Here is a 16,523-nt window from a genome sequence, read left to right as displayed (position 1 = left end):
TCTCTTTCTGGAAATCCCATCTCTTGAGAAGGCTGTCAAAATCTTGAAGCTGTTTCCCTTCCGGAAGAAATGTAATCACACATTCATCCCACATGATGTGGAATGATCCAGAAATAGCATTTCAGTGTTTTATTTTTGTAAAGAGAAATTAGAGGTTCTGTCAAAGGAGTGGCACGGATGCTTACTGATTTGCTAAAATTCATTTTTCGAACAGCTCTTCCACCCATCAGCGGAAAAGGGGAGAATCTATGCTTTATTTTACTTAATCTACAAAGAGGAAAATATAGAGTCCTTGTAGATTTCTGTCACATGGGGAAAATAATTAGGAGAAACCCAAGGGAAAAGCATTAAGCTACATTGTGAAGTCAAAGGCTTGAAAAACCCACAAAAAAACTATTGCGCTACATTGTTCTGATCAAATTAGAATCCCCATCCCAGACTTTATGTCTTGCTGTATTTCAGTAATGCACATCCAGACCCAAAGCATACATAGCCCTGTCATGTCTCATTTGGTCTCATTTGGAAAAGACCACAAGGTTCATCCAGTCCAACCCCCTACCGCAAAGGAATACACAAGCAAAACACTCCTGACAGATGTCCATCCAGCCTCTGTTTACAAACCTCCAAAGAAGGAGACTCCACCACACTCCAAGGTAGCGTGTCAAACAGCTCTTACCATCAGGAAGTTCTTCCTAATGTTTAGGTGGAATCTCTTTTCCTGTAGTTTGAATCCATTGTTCTGTGACCTCATCTTTGGAGCAGCAGAAAACAAGCTTGAGCCATCCTCAATATGAAAGCCCTTCAAATACTTTTACATAACTATCACATTACCTCTTAAACCTTTCTTCCCCAAGCTAAACATACCTAGCTTCGTAAGATGTTTCTTGTAGGGCATACTTTATGGTTAAGGTTAAAAAGATGATGAGTAATTTTTACTCATGGATATACAATGCTATCACTTTCCTCATCCATCCATCTATCTCCTCCGAACCCCAACCCCCAACTTGAAAAGAGAGGGGATAATACTGAAAGAAACAGTCAACAATTGTTTTTTTCTTTTGAAATTTACAGTAAAAGTTACACATTCAACAAGAGGAAAATAATAAAGTTCCAATTGCTATAATACAAGATAAGGTGTGTCCCATTCAATACAATACAAAAATGTCTTAAAATTGTACATCAGTACCAAAGGCATTATGAAATATTCTTTGGAGCAGGAACAAATGTGCAAGAAAGCCAAGGCAACAGAGCTAACAAAAGGAAGCAGAGATGCCATCGTTACTATCAAAAGGATGACCCCAGATATGATGCTTGTTTGAGTGTGTGCGGTGAACAGCGTGCAGTAGAGGGAACCCCCTTGGTGGACAAACCTAATACAACAGCAACTTTGCCTTCCCAAAAAACGTACAAACCACCCATCACATTCAACAGAAGACAGAGCATATTGCAGCAGCCACTGAATCCATCCCATGCTTGGTTCATCCACTGATTAGTGTAACAGATAGATAGTACCATACATAATATGTTGATAATTATTACTTTTACTCCAAGTTTCTGATGAGACAAGATTGGTGTGAAAAGTTTAAAATATGGTTGCAATCCTGGTTATCTTCTATATTTGGAGACAGCTGCCCTGATCCAGCTAGTCATCGGAACATGCTCATATATAACACCATCTGGAATAAAATGTGATTATATACCTGCCAATCCCATCGATAGACCCATTCCGCCAGTTCAGTGTGGGTTGGGTGCACTTCACAACGCAAACAGCCACATGCCCATCAGCAGCACATGTGAAAATAGACTTATGTGCTAAGATCTGACTTTCCTAGATAAGGGCAATTTGTCTAATACCATCACTAGTACAGCAATATTCAAACAACACAGTCAACAAAGGTGTTGTGAATAACTTCCAAAATTATATTCTAAAGACCAGGTGCAAGATATGTGTAAACGTAACACAAAAAGGATAACTTATATGCCCATTTCCAAAAGAAAGGACACTGTATTTGGCTTGTAGTTTTGCCAAACACCAGACATTTCTTTAAAAAAAACACCATTCCCCTCAGTATTTGTACATATCATGGTGTCATTCATTATTTTCTTCCCTTTGCACCTTGGGGAACCTTTTATATGATTCAGTTATGGCTCTGTGAAATTTTGGGATTTGCAATTTAGGGATGGACAGAATTCTTGGCCAAATAGCTCTATTCTCTCACCCAACTACAAATCTTAGGATCCCACAGGATGCAGGGCTGTTAAATTGGAATCACAATGCTATAATTGTGTGGTATGAAATTGTGTAGTCTTGTTATGGGCTGCAAGCTTAGACTGAGAGGAAGGGTTGTATTTCAGTGGGAAAACATATATTCTGCATCCAGCAGATCCTAGACTCAGGAGCTGTGCAGACCGGCCATTAAGGCTGGCCTGAGGGTGGAATTGAGGTGTGGCATCTATACAACGCATGCCCTGACTCTGCTCCCATGGTGGTGTGACACCATATACTGCTCCATCCGGAGCATGGCATCACAGTGCTCCTCTGGAGCTGTGTTTACATGACACAGCACCAAAGGAGCACCTTAAAGCTGTGGTGCTGGGCTATCGCAGCTTTTCCAGAGCACAAAAAGGAGCTGTTTTTTGGAAAGGCCAGATTGGGACCATGGGATGCAGTTGCTGTGGCCCTGATCAGGAGCAGCTGGGGGATTTGCACAGCCTCTCAGTCCCTTACAACCATATATAAGCCTGGGAAAGACTGCTGTCTGAAATCTTAATAAAGCAGCCAACTGGTGCTGACAATAATGGGCTAGATGGACCAGTGGCATGAGTCAATATAAGGCACCTTCCTATATTCCTGCAATCCATGGGTGCAGACCCCATTTCCATGAATGGAGTAATACATGGATTTCACCTAATCACAGAATTTAATTATTTCTTAATTCTACCTCTAATATAATTGGGCCATCAGTTCCACCTTTAGACTTTGGGAAGGTAGACAAGACAGAGTTAAGGAGTGCTGAATCCGCTGTTTTAGACCAGAATCCAACACACTCCCCATTTCATGATGTGGATCATGCATCTTCACACTGCAGGGGGTAGGTGAATCACCTGCTCAAATGGTCTCTAAACAGTGTTGCAGGGCAACTCCAAGATCAGTGAAGTGGTGAAATTGCCTTAATGGTGCTTTCCATGGTACTGAGCATGATCCACCCCAAACAAGAGTCAGCACTAAGGATATTCCTTGGCAAATGCAGCCAAACATCCAGTGAATTCTTGCCTCACTGATGTTGGAGCCTTCACCTGCCATTGTCTCCAAGAAAGAAAATCCTAGAATACAGATCTCCATGTGGCAAGAATGTGGCTAGTTAGTTACTCCCCAATACCCTTTTTTCTGTGTAGGTTTTTTTTAAAATAAACAACCACACACGGAAAAGCATTCATTTGTATATAGTCCCACCTGCAGTCTGAAGCAGTACATATGGGATATAGGTTCCATACCTCAGGAGAACTGGACCTATAAGATTCCATGCACATGTGTCTCAAGCTTACATACCAGTGTGTACATGGAGCATAAATATGACAATGCATGCATCCTTGGGCAGCCACATTTGTGTTGGTCGGAGGCACAACCAATCAGGAAACTAGGAAAACCCAATGACATTCCAATGAAAGGCTACCAAAATGCTTATTCCTTTGCAAGTGAGCTTCCAGACCCAAGTCAAGGTGTCAGTCAGGGGTGGATGGAGGCTTCCCTGCCAGTAGTGTAGTGTCAGTAGTGTAAATGGATCTGGGTTTTATTCCAGCATTTAAAGGTGTCAGGCATTGTGAACACCTCTACTGAAATCTGGAATAAAACCCAGAGCAAATTCATCACACACCCAACATGGAAGCGACCAGCACCCCAGGGCTAGTTTAACCTTGAAAGCCCTTCATGGCCTGGGACCTTATTTTGGGGGAGAAATCCTTCTATACTTGTGAGCAGTGGTTGCTCTTCTTTCTAATCTTTATTTTTCTTGCTTTATGGCTAATTCCCTGGTGGATTATGCCCCTGTTCTCTTGTGATTATAGGAGAGAGAGAAATTGCACACAGATCTCATCTTGTACATAATTCACAGCCCTAAGGAGAAACAATGTTGAATAATCAGAAATATAATATTGACAAGCAAGCAAACTTTAAATTTACTATTTCGATTTGTTCTTTCTATTATTATTTTAAAAATTGGTTTGGATAGAGTCAAATTTGTTTTGCTTTCTGATTTTTTTTATATACCTATATAAAAGCATTCAAATGCAGCATTCCTTATAACAATACAGGGATATTTCTCTTCTTGCCCGGTTATGTAACCTCAGACATACAACTGACAACATTTTAATTCTTTATATATTTTTCTGATGATGCCTATGATTTTCTTTGTTAACTGCAGGTTTATTACATGTAACAATGCACTCTGGAGAAACAAAACAATTTTATTTCTTGGGGAGACAGATACTGTTTGTGGAAGCCGTCTTGTTTTCTATAAAATTAGGATTATTAATCCCTCCCAATCCCTTATTCATTTCATCTAACCCAGTCAATACAGATTTATGAAGCATGTCTGCTGTCACTTAGGTTGCCTGAACAAAATTACTGGCAATTAAACAACATAAATCTATCAATAGATTATGTGCTAGATTAAAACAGAAAATCATAACTATTTCAAAGATCTGCTGGATCATACTATCTTGTCCTGCATCAAGTTTCCATCACTGGCCATTCACATCTTTTGCCAATAGGTTAGGTAGCTTAACAGTGCATTGTTGGACAAAGTATTCCCTTTGCTTTCTGGCCTGAATATATTACTCATCAGTTTCAATGTGTGCTCCTAGTTAGCTTTATGAAACAGAGAGAAAACTAAAATAAAGTAGGCATTGTGTGTGTAAATTTCTTGTAACAGAAAGAGGCCCTAATATGGCTTTCATCACATGTAAACAGAAGTGCCAATATGTAGTTTGTTCCAGGAAAATGTAGGTGGGGATATTATGCAATCTATTCATTATAATATGGCTACAATCCAAAAGACCTGCGTTGCTTACACAAGAGACAAGCTGTGTGCAGCACCTCACTTCCCAGCATTGAACCGCAAACCACTTTTAAAAAGTTGTATCCGTATCAGCCTGCAGGACACAGTCTTGGAGATTGTGCTTGATGACTGTTTAAGAGCTCCAGGGATGGACTTGTCATTTAGTTGGAACATGGTAATGCCATAGAACTCTTCAAATAATAAACAATACCACTGTGAAGTCTGAGGCAGACAGCCTTATTAATGGATAAGGAATATTACCTCCTTACATACCATCCCATTTCACTCCCTCTACTGATTTTCTTTATTGTTAGCTATTGTAGCATAATGCTTCAAAGACCAATGGAGTGATCCCTAAGTCCTGGTTGAAATCCTACATCTGCAGAAAGTCACTTAATGGATATAGGCAAACCAACTTAGTTTTGTTAACCTCAGTCCCCACTCCAATATGGAGTAAACTACCTTTACAGGGTTGTTGTAAGGCTCACTGAGATTATGTATGCAGAATATTTTGAGCATTCTGAAGTAATCCATGAATGCTAGGTACTAATATTATTAAATGTATTAACTTATCCCACAGGGTTACATGTAATAGAAGTCATCACATGTTTCATGTCCTGAAGAAAGATATGACATGTACTGATATAATAGATGGTCAAATCTATTGAGATGGCAATGCAAGTTCAAACCTAGCATGATTGATTTTGTTTACTAGCATTTGCACAATATATTTTTGCAATGCTCCCTTGGCAACCTTCTTGGAACACAGATGCATACACAAAAGTATTGGCTTCTATTTGTCTCATCTGGCATGCGTTTGCAGGCAAAAGCTGAGAGTGCATTATGTGAGCTAGTCTGAGAAGCACATGTTCATACATGGTGAAACAAGCTTTCTAGGACAAAAGGGGACAGGAGTTACATTGTCTTCAGACTAAAAATACAAGCTTGATTAATAGTTATCAAAAGATTGTGTCTGTCTCTCTTTAGACATATTGTAAGGCACGCAATATTGTGCCGGTGGAGCATCAACATCTGTAATGCACTAATGTACAATGATCCAGTTTATTTATGCTTAGTGTTATTAACTCTGGCAAACTATCCAGGTACTCAGTTTACCACAACCTGTTGAGCAGGGAAGTGAGGAAGCAACTAAGATGAAGATAGAGGTCTTCTTTGATCTTCATGTGTAACATTCTCATATGGAATATGACTATGTTTGGATTTCAGGTGAAATTCCCTAATACTATTATTTTCCACTGCACCTTTAATACCTATCACATGTCAAATAGCATTAGTTGTAGTAGATCATTGTCCATCTGACCTCTTAAAGTAAGGCCTGTTACAGACTGCCAAAATAAAGCTGCTTCGGGTCTCTTTGGAGGTATGCTGTTTAAATGATGCATGCATCCTAAGAATCCGGAAGCTGCACCAAAGCTGCACTCCAGTGCTTAGGAATGGAGGGTGGCTTTGGCGTGACCTCTGGACTCTTAGGACCCATGCATCATTTAAATAGCATAGCTCCAAAGAGACCCGAAGCAGCTTTATTTTGGCAGTCTGTAACAGGCCTAAGATTAACTAATATTGACTTAGAAAATGTGGCCCAGACAAAGAGAATTCCTGGGATGAATTTGCACAGGCAAGATTTAGATTTAGGTCTGGTTTTATGGTGTAAGAACCAGATGTAATAACCTTTGGCAGTGGAAAAGTCATTCAAAAGAAGGCCATTCACAACTGGATATATTCAAGACATGGGGGATGTAAGGGTGCCAACGTCAGAGGAAATAATATGATATACAGGGCTCAGTCTTAAAGATGGTTATGGAATTATAAGTAGTCATGGTTTATAAGACCATATCTTATTTTGGCAAGTACGTGGTTTAGTTCAGTCTCTACAAATGGGAAGGCTTGGCTTTAGACATGGTTATTTTAAGTCCTACACTTTAAAAGTGGGGCTGCACACTTTAAGAGCCAATGTGAGATGTGGAATAAAGAACCGGAGTTAGAATGGAAAGAACTGAGTTTGAATCCCCCTCAGGCATCATGATCACTGAGCAAATCCCTCTTTGGCATCCTAACCTCACATGGTTGCTATTAAGAAATAGAGGGTATGGCTAATGAAGATACAGGTTCTGTCATGAATTCTTGGGAGTAAGAGACAGGACTGGTTCAAGAAATCAAGCAACAGAACACAATCTGCTGTTGTCTGCAGTTCCCAGTTAACACTTCTGCCAATTACCTACAACCTATGTAACCAGATTATACTTTCCTGGCACATATCCTTCTCTCTGACATCTTCCAAAGCAAAAACAACTATTGTTTTGATGTTACTGAACACTGGGCTTTTGTTGCAGGAACCACAGTCTGCAACATACACATGGGCAACTCTGTCCCAGTGTATAACTAGATAGAAGGGGACCGATGTCAGCTACAATCATAAATATCTACATACCTCTCTATTCTTCCAATAAAATGCATCCCATGACCTACCAACAATTGCCTTATATGGACTTTCTCCACATTCCACAAATTAAAAGACACAGGTCAGGCATTAAATATGGCAAATAAAATTAGTGAATAAGATTGCCATTTCCAAAGACCTATATTTTTTAAACTTCAGCTTCCTGTACACAAGTTAATCATTAAAAAAAAAACCAGTTAATGGGAAGATAGAACTGAAGCTGGTGAACTGCTGTCCATTTTACCAGGTTGGATTCATGACTGAATTTGATTAATTCACTGGAGACAGTAAATACTGGATGAATTGTACTGTTATAGCCCAACTCATAAAAGAGTCAGCCATAGGTTTATTGAACTCTTGCAAGTGAAATCTATTGACTTCAGCTGACTGACTCATGAGCTGACCATATGTGCACCTTCATTTCCTAATTTCACTTCCCAGAACAAATGCCTCCTCTCATACACTGACCCGTATGTGTATATATGTTTCTGAACATCTAAATAAGGGCTAAAATGTTTAATGATTAATACACTAATTCCTTTTTTTATGTTGATAAAAATGGCTCTTAATTAATTAGCCAACTTTAAAAAAAACTGTTCCGACTCTGTAATCAATTACTAAAGCCATACTGAAGCATGGCAAGATATTCCTCTTTCTCACAAAAGAAGGAATGCTTTTTCTGAGACAGTGGTTAATGTGATGCATGCATTACCTGAAAGTACTTGTTCTCTTCAGGTGTTTTATTAATACATACACAAAATAACCCAAATTTAGTGAAGCGAAGTCCACAGGCTTAATCAACAAGGGTTTCACCAATCTAACTGCAGCCCTATCCACTTGCCTCCCAATTCATTGCACAATTAAATAGCCTTTGAACGATCTAAGATTCTATTGGTTTTGGGCTACAGCAGACACAGCAAAGTTAAGTTCACTATTCATCTGGTCTTAAAAACTTCCTGATCACTGGAACTGTGTAAGACAACAGAAAGAGCTCACCTGCTGCTCTGGATTTGATTTTATATGAAGATCATTCTGGACTATGAAATATATATCTTGGGTGCTCAAATCTGAGGGAATGGGGGGGTAAGCAGAGAGTGAAACAGGCCGCCCCTTCCAAAGCCTGGTTGGGGCCATGGCAACCACACTTTTTGCCAGCCGAAAAATGAGCAAAGAGCTGCTCCTTTTTGGGCTGGCAAAAAGCCAGCTTTTCTGTCCCAACGTGGCTGGAAGCTGGCTTTAAGGTACGCTGGGGGTGTGTGGCAAATTAACACCATGCCGCCAGAACACCTGGAAGCCAGCCCCTGTGTAAACAGCTGGGACGCTTGGGAGCATGTGGCATGTAATGCCACATGCTCCCAAGCCACCCAGAAAGCGGCGCAAAAGGGCCATCTGTTTTGGCCCAATGTCTATGTGGCAGAAGAAATCACAGTTCTTGTTTATAATCTCAACAAGGCAACCTAAATGCACCAATGACAAGACTGTTACTAGTTGCCAGATAAATCCATGTTACCTTTTCACAATGTGGTCAGTATTGTGTATATCTGGGATAAAAAGATCTCGCATTTTTCTATGCAAAGTGGAATTGGAACTGCACTGAAATTACACTAAAATGATGGAAGATAACTCATGGGCAAATGTGAGCCACCCAATCAAAAGTGGAAAAAGAATTCCCCTCAAAGACTTTGGACATTTTCTCCAGTCATTCCTTCCAGATTTGAACATTACTGGGTTTTTAAAATAATGAAAACAGGGCAGATGGGAGCAAGGAGGGAGGGAAAAAGAGAAGCAACATAGTTCAAGTCCTAGACACATAAACATTGATAAAAGAGATAGCCAGACAGAATCAAAGCAAGCAGCCCTGGACTTGGCACAAGGTCAAAACAGAAATAGTGGAGAAATCAGAGGACATCTATCTGACTCAGGGATCTCTGAAGGGAAGAGAGAGTGTTCCTTCATAGAAATAATGGTGAGTACAAAAGTATCCAGGCACATCGCAAAGTGCTAAAACACAGCACAGCAACTGCTAATCCAGCTTCACTCTCTGACTCCTTATATTTCAAGTGAACTTTTTCAAAACTGGCGATCTAACATAAGAGTTCTGATCTTCCTGATGAATTCCAAGTTTCTTGTTTTGGTGTGGATGCAAGGCAGAAGATTGCCTTTAGGCTGCTTCCATGAGTGCTAAGAATGTCTCTTTTAACCTGTCTTCCATATAAACTCATAAATGTGGTCACTACATTATGTTGTGTGTAAACAGACATTCTACATTTTATGAATAGACCCTAGAAATGTGGCTACATAAATGGTGAATAACCCAGTGGTTGTGCTGCATTACCCTATTCTGGTGAACTGATGTAGTCTTGAAGATGAGCATTCTTGGTTTCCTATCATATTTTGTTTCTTTTTCTTTTTACCATGGCACATGGTATCCTCCCAAAGAGTGCAATCTATCCTTCATTAGATAACAATATTCCAAAGAGTGCAAAGCCATTTGAACATCTGAGCATGCAGATCAAGAAATGCTTTGATGCCATCCTGCAGATGTGAATTAAAAAATAAGAAAAAAGAGCATTTCATGTGAAAACAGCCTTACTTTCCACAGTCTTCTTTGTTCTTTGAGTCCAAGTACTCCTATTGTAACTGTGGCCATATCCCCACAGCTACAAGAACAAATTTCTTTTATTCCATCCTCTGTCTGCTATTTGGATACAACTCACCCATTGTAAACCCTGCCTGGGTCTCCACTGCTAACTTCTCTGTATCTATAATTAAACCACCATTTGCCAATGCACATTATAAATTGGCTTCCCCCACCCCAAGGCATAAATAGTGACATGTTTCTTTTGTTATACCAGTATATTTTGTATGTGATCTGATAGCTCAGTGCCATTACAGTACCTATTATAAGAAAAAAAATCTAGTTATTTGACCACTCTCTTAAGTGATACCTGTGCCCTTGTAGCTTAAAAGATCACCAAGAATTGGGGCTTACCTACCCTGGTGGATGATAATAGGTTCACCTATCAGTTTTAGAAAGATAGTAAGAAAGAATTCCAAACATTTCAAGGCTTCAAATTATTTGCTACAGTGCCCTCTCCCTGTAGAGAACACAGCATCTGCTCCCCCAACCCCAGAGCAAACTGTGATGGAACACCCACAGCTTCCAGGTCAAAGAACAGTCTCCTCAAGATGTGTGGTATGAGGACAGTAAGGCTGGCCCATGTTCTTGACATTGTATTCAGGTGACTTCCCATTGCTTCACTGTCTAGTAGTTGACCATCCCATGTCACTGAAGGGTCCCTCACCTGTTGCTGACCTTGGTGGAGGCCCACAGGGTGTGCAGAGATCAGAATCTGTGTCTGATTCCCCTTCTGCAATGTAGGGTCTGATTTTGGCCACAGCGGTGTAGCAACCGTTGTTAAGGACGTCCAAATTTTCTTTGGACTGGGAAATGCTAAATCCACTGAAGGAACGCTCCAGCTCCTCATGGTCAACTGATGGGATAGAAATGGAGGTGTCACTATCCCTCAGGGCACTCTCAGGGTGTTTAGTGGTAATGTCTTCATTCTTGGCATACTCAGCACTGGCCCTGTGACCACCACCATAGGCAGATGAAGAGCGCTCGTGCGAAGGTGGTGGTGGGATTCTAACCAAAGAACCAGGTTCACCAACTGGGGAAGCTCCATGGCTTTGCCGTGGATATGGCTGCCAAGAAGTGGAAGGGGGGCATGAGTTGTTTGGCACCGTTGTGGCAGGCGGCGCAGAGAAATTCTTCTGTCCCATTGAACTCGTGGAGCGAATGATCTTGATAATGCACCCATTTTTGTCAATATGCTCCCGGTTGTCTTCTGGGCTGTGATAAGGTGGTGCTGGATCTGGTTCTTTTGACCCAAAGTAGGCTTCTGTTTCTGTTGGAGGAATCCCCATCCGCTGCATGTAGATGTTCACTAGGAAGTCCAATTTCTTCTCCATGGACTGTACCTAGAAAATATCACACAAATCTTAATGGAGTATGTCCCACAAATTCTCAGATCTTGGTGACTGTCTGCCTCTCCCCACACTTCCTCTCTCATACACATTTCATTTTCAAATTATTCTGTGAGCTATGAAAAAATAATCCACTTTAGCCATAGTTAAAATGTAATTGTGGCCCAAGGAGACTTGAAATTTTGCTACCAAGATGGAAATGAAAATGATTTTGGAATCAGAATTAGTATTCAAATACTTTTCTATCCTTTCTCTTTTGTTTAACTTTTCTGTGTTCATTCCTGCTTAAAGGGAGCCTAAATACATACTGTCTGAATTTATTGTACTTGTTGGTTGTTACTCACAATTTTGCCATTTCCTTACCTTTCTTTTATTGCCCACACACACTGAGAGATGGAGGGAGAGGGAGAATTCCCCAAACTTAAGTGAATTCTGAGCTTTGCAGAAGGATGAAAAAAGATTTTTGAAATTTAACATTTTAAAATTAAAAATTCAATGATGGTGGCTATTGGTTTCCATGTAAAAGGCCATTGCATTCACTAATTATTTCATCCAAACTTTAAAAAGGTTTCATGTCAAATTCATGGTATGAACAGGGATCTGTGTCTTGGATAGTTCCCTTGAGTTAAGATTGAAACTCAGAAATGCCCCACTGAAAACAATTAATATACATAGGAAATATTCTTTTTTAAAAACTGCTTGCTGATGTAAGCCACGCACCTGGCACTGGGCGCAAAGAAATTTGTTAAGCCACTCACAGGGAGTGCTCTGTAATGCCACATAAATTAAAAATATGTAACCCATCTCCAAGAAAACCCCCAACAACATGAAAAGTAGAAATGTGGTTTGCAGAACTGAAAAATGTGATGCTGAAGATCATATCAAAACATGTTGAGTTTTCATATTTTCTTTTTTTTAACGAACAAGATTTTCATCCTCTCCCTCAAAAAAAAACAGCTTTTTAAAAAAAAAAAAAAAAGCTTAATTTTTTTAACCATCTACAGAAAATAGCAGAGTACCAGGAGCCTGATGCTTCTCAAGAGGAAAAGCAATCCATAAGGTGGAGGCCACCCAGAAAAAAAAAGTCCTGCCCCGGTCAGTCATTTGCCATATTTTATGGAGGCAGGGAATCTGAAGAAATGTCTCATATGATGATAAGAACAATAATGAGAAGGAAAAAAACATGGTCCACTGCCTGTCCCAAGCTGTTTAGGACTCTTTTTTCAATAGCTTTATTAACAATTCCCATTTACAAAAATAAAAATAAAAAACAATCCAACAATCAAAAATTACAAAAACATTAACTCACATATCATAACATACAACTCAGACTTTAAAGGACTTAAAAGGTTTTAAATGGCACTTTGAAAATGAGTCAAGAAACAAAATGGAAGCCACTGCAATTCCTACAGAATAAGTGTAATGTATTTAAAGTGCTTGGCTCCATTCAGCACCACAGAATTTTGCACAAGATGCAATCTCAGAGGATTTTTTTAATGGAAGCATATCACAGTAATACAGTTTGGAGACAAGTGTGATATGAATGGCTGTGGCAAGAAGGGACTTCCTGATAAAGGATTGTGGTTAGATAAGCAGCTGATTTTGGAGCAAGGATGCCACGCCACTGGCATCACTGTGCATCTACCAGGAGTTCCAGGTCAAAGAACACTGCTACTACAGACCTGATCTGAGAGAGAAAGTACATAATCCCATCCACAGACTCAAACCTACATCACAGGCACCCCAACCAAGGATAAGGAAGTGGGACAAACCAGTAGTCATTTAGCTTCACTCTTCCCAATACTGCTTTAACCTTCAGTCTGTCTGCACCAGTGGGAGATGTCTGGCTCTGCTGGGACCAACTACCAATGAGGTCCACTCTTCTAGAGCCATCTCTCTCAGTGGACATTAAATCTCAGTTCTTGAATTTTCTTATTCCCTTCTGTCCCTGTGTCCCCTTTTCAAGAATCATATAGAAAGAAGCTGTATGTTACTATTGAAGAACTTTCAAGCATACCTGTTTCTCTACCTTGCCAAGTCTGCCCATCATACTTGGATCTTCCTGAAGTTCTCCTTCAGCTGGGCCTTTAGTTCGGTCCTTATCTGTCATGGATGGCCCTCGCCCAACAATCTGGTCAACTCTACCAGGAGCACAAACACCACCCCAGAAAAAGCCATGACGTTAATGAACTATAATCAATGGCTCAGAAGTCTTGTTCTATTCTTACTTCTCTGGAGGACAAAGTAAATGTCTTTCCCTCAGCTGGAATGTATCATACAACTATTGACGCAAACAGAAAGAGGTAGCTAAACATACTAGGATGCAAATGCACCTCTCTATTTCTGTAAGTAGTATATTGGTTCAAAATTCATTGGTTCTGTTTCTAGAGATATAATCTGGCACATTATGCATAGTAAACTTGTCTCTTTGGGAGCATATAACATCAAGCTTATTAATTCCCAAATGAAGCCAAACTGCTTAAGAATCAATTTGTCTACAGATAATCAAAATAATATTTCTGAACATCTACACCTAAAAGCGTTTAAGAATCCTGCAATCCTACTTTGCATGTTATGGAACTGAAACAAGCAATTTAAAAATATATAAATTTGAAATTTTCCAATGCCACAACTGAAAAAATACTGCTATTCTGCTGCTATCACTATGATTATCACTACCTGTACAACTAATATTAACAATAACAAAAAAAGAGTTCAGTTTTTACAGTTTACAAACCATGAAGATCCCACAGTTTTGTTCTAGCTTTCAGAAAACTTGCATTTCCAAATCTCTGCATCCAGATTTTATTCACAGCCCCCCCCCCATGTCCAACTTTTCTTGTCAAAATTGTGCTTGTTCATTTCTATGATAAATTGATAAACACAAATGGGGATTTCCAATTCTTAAAACTGGAACTTCTGTTCCTGTAGAGGATAGTAAACATCATTTTTCCCCCAGGTTCAAGATTCAATTATATTTTCTACATGGAAACATGTAGAATACAACATGGAATCTGCCTTTAATTTGCAACACTCTCTCCCAATATAAGCATCTCTGTCTACACTACAAAGCAAGATGTCAGAACCTTTTAGCAGTCATACATAAGAGGGAATCTGACATACAGGAAAAAAGATTCCAGCTCAACATTAGGAGGAACTTCCTAACAGTAAGGGCTACTGTGGCTTGTAAAACCAGACCACAGAAAACCATAAAGCAATTTTGGACATTAAGTGAATAAATGCCAATATCTGAACTTGATGAAAAGATGGCAAGTTAAGAAGAATAATCAAAGACTTTAATAAAATGTTCCACTAGTAGTGAATTACACAGAAAACAGTTTCATAGGATAACTTGGTTCTCTTTACTGAAACCAAACAAGTCTCATTTTGTATATTGTTTGGATGAGAGTTGGCATAGGAGCATGATTTTTGGAGGATAGTAGATTTTGACTGTGAAATGAAAACTAAAAATTAACAGATATAGCTTATGTTTATATGAGTACAACCACATTTTGCCCAATACAATGTATTTTATTGTTCTAATGCTTCAAATGGGAACATGGCTTACCAATCATAATCAGCTCTATCTCTCAACAGTTTTTCAGTTATGGAAGATTTAAGGAAAACTTGGGTCACCACCACACAATATACTAAAAGCTGCCCATCTACTTTCAGACTCAAGTATTAATTAATCCTAGACAATTTTACCTTTGCATAATATGCCAGAAGTGCACAGGTGATCTATTGACCAAAACCACAATCATAACAAAAAGCAAAAAACATTAATTTGTCTGACACCAAGTTAGTTGTTTGGAGTGGAACTCAAACAATGCTGCTTATGCAGTTCTGCAGTGTAGGCAACAGTTCCATGCACAAGGAGATGGATGAGAGTTATGAGTTTGAATGCAGACAATGGAAGGGGAAGAAAAGACCAGTAAGATGAAACATTACAAAGCACTTTGCAAAATCTCCATTACACATCATAACAAAACAAAGGAAAGGGGCAAGACACAAGGCCATTTCCAAGAACACAGCCACTTAAATTGCCTCAATATGGCAGAAGGAAGGGTTAGTTTTCTTTGTATCTGTATTGCAGTGAGTGTTCAGAATACAGAGACTGTAAACAAATGTTAGGGAATAGCATTCTGGTTAATACATCTTACTGGGTTGTTGGTGTTTTTGTTTTTTAATTACATGCCCTATTTCATCATGTATTATGCAATCTGATTTTTTTGTGGGAGAGAAATATCCTAATTGGGGTTTCTGAGCATCAGCTTTTGCATCACCAGAAAGAGGCTCAGTAAGCTGCATTAACTTTGGATCATGACAATCCTACATAAATCTGGTGAGAGCTCAAAATTATGGTGTCATTCATGAATATTGAGAAGACTCATGATAAAGCTAGTTCTGTATTGTAAGACATCCACCAGATGAATAAGGATTGACAGCATTCCCTTGTAAATGTCAACAGTCCCTGAATTTTGGTGCTGACTGGGACATATACTTATTTTTATGTTGAAGTTTGGTGAGTGGGTCACAGATCTTCTTCTGAGGAAACCTCTGCCAGTATTCCTTTCCTAATCAATGGAAGAAACTATACAGCATGCACCTAAACAGCATTGAAGATCCATAATTTTTCTCTGTTTGAAGAAAAGAAGGGAATGACCAGTTTTAAATGGAGCATATGACTCTTAGAGCAGATGTTTAGAAGCAACCACATTTTCAACAGATCCCTAAATTAAATGTGATCTTAGATTTAGTACTATGGAAAAATATGTGATCAGGTATCCAGTGTAGTTGATTCCTTTTCTAGAAATGCATCTCTGTGTTATAAAAATGCAGAGATAACAGGTCAATATCTTTTCTGCTCCTGTCTGTAAAATGTACATTTGTTTTAATGATGGAAGTGGCTCATTTTGTTGTTGTCAACCTCAACTCATGGCAACCCTATGAATGAGAGACCTCCAAGTGCCCCTATCTTCAATGGTCCTGCTCAGGTCTTGCAGACTCAGAGCTGTGGC

General features: G+C 39.4%; 1 protein-coding gene across 9 annotated transcripts in view; it reads right to left on the bottom strand.

The window, feature by feature from the left end:
• Positions 1-6,629: 6,629 nt before the first annotated feature.
• KCNQ2 (potassium voltage-gated channel subfamily Q member 2) overlaps positions 6,630-16,523 on the bottom strand; it is a 150,188-nt gene continuing 140,294 nt past the window's right edge. For all 9 annotated transcript variants that reach the window (XM_089513621.1, XM_089513614.1, XM_089513622.1 and 6 more), the window contains 2 exons: positions 13,520-13,643; positions 6,630-11,496 (listed from right to left, as the gene is read on the bottom strand). In XM_089513621.1, the coding sequence (XP_089369747.1) occupies positions 10,774-11,496; positions 13,520-13,643 (847 nt within the window). In that variant the 3' untranslated portion in view covers positions 6,630-10,773. The remainder of the gene's footprint in view (positions 11,497-13,519; positions 13,644-16,523) is intronic.

The sequence above is a fragment of the Sceloporus occidentalis genome, unplaced genomic scaffold (assembly GCF_023333645.1).
Source record: "Sceloporus occidentalis isolate IW3139 unplaced genomic scaffold, rSceOcc1.0.p SCAF_3, whole genome shotgun sequence".
NCBI classification, from domain to species: domain Eukaryota; kingdom Metazoa; phylum Chordata; class Lepidosauria; order Squamata; family Phrynosomatidae; genus Sceloporus; species Sceloporus occidentalis.
Note: the sequence above shows the minus strand (reverse complement) of the source record. Positions and strands in the feature narration are given on the sequence as shown.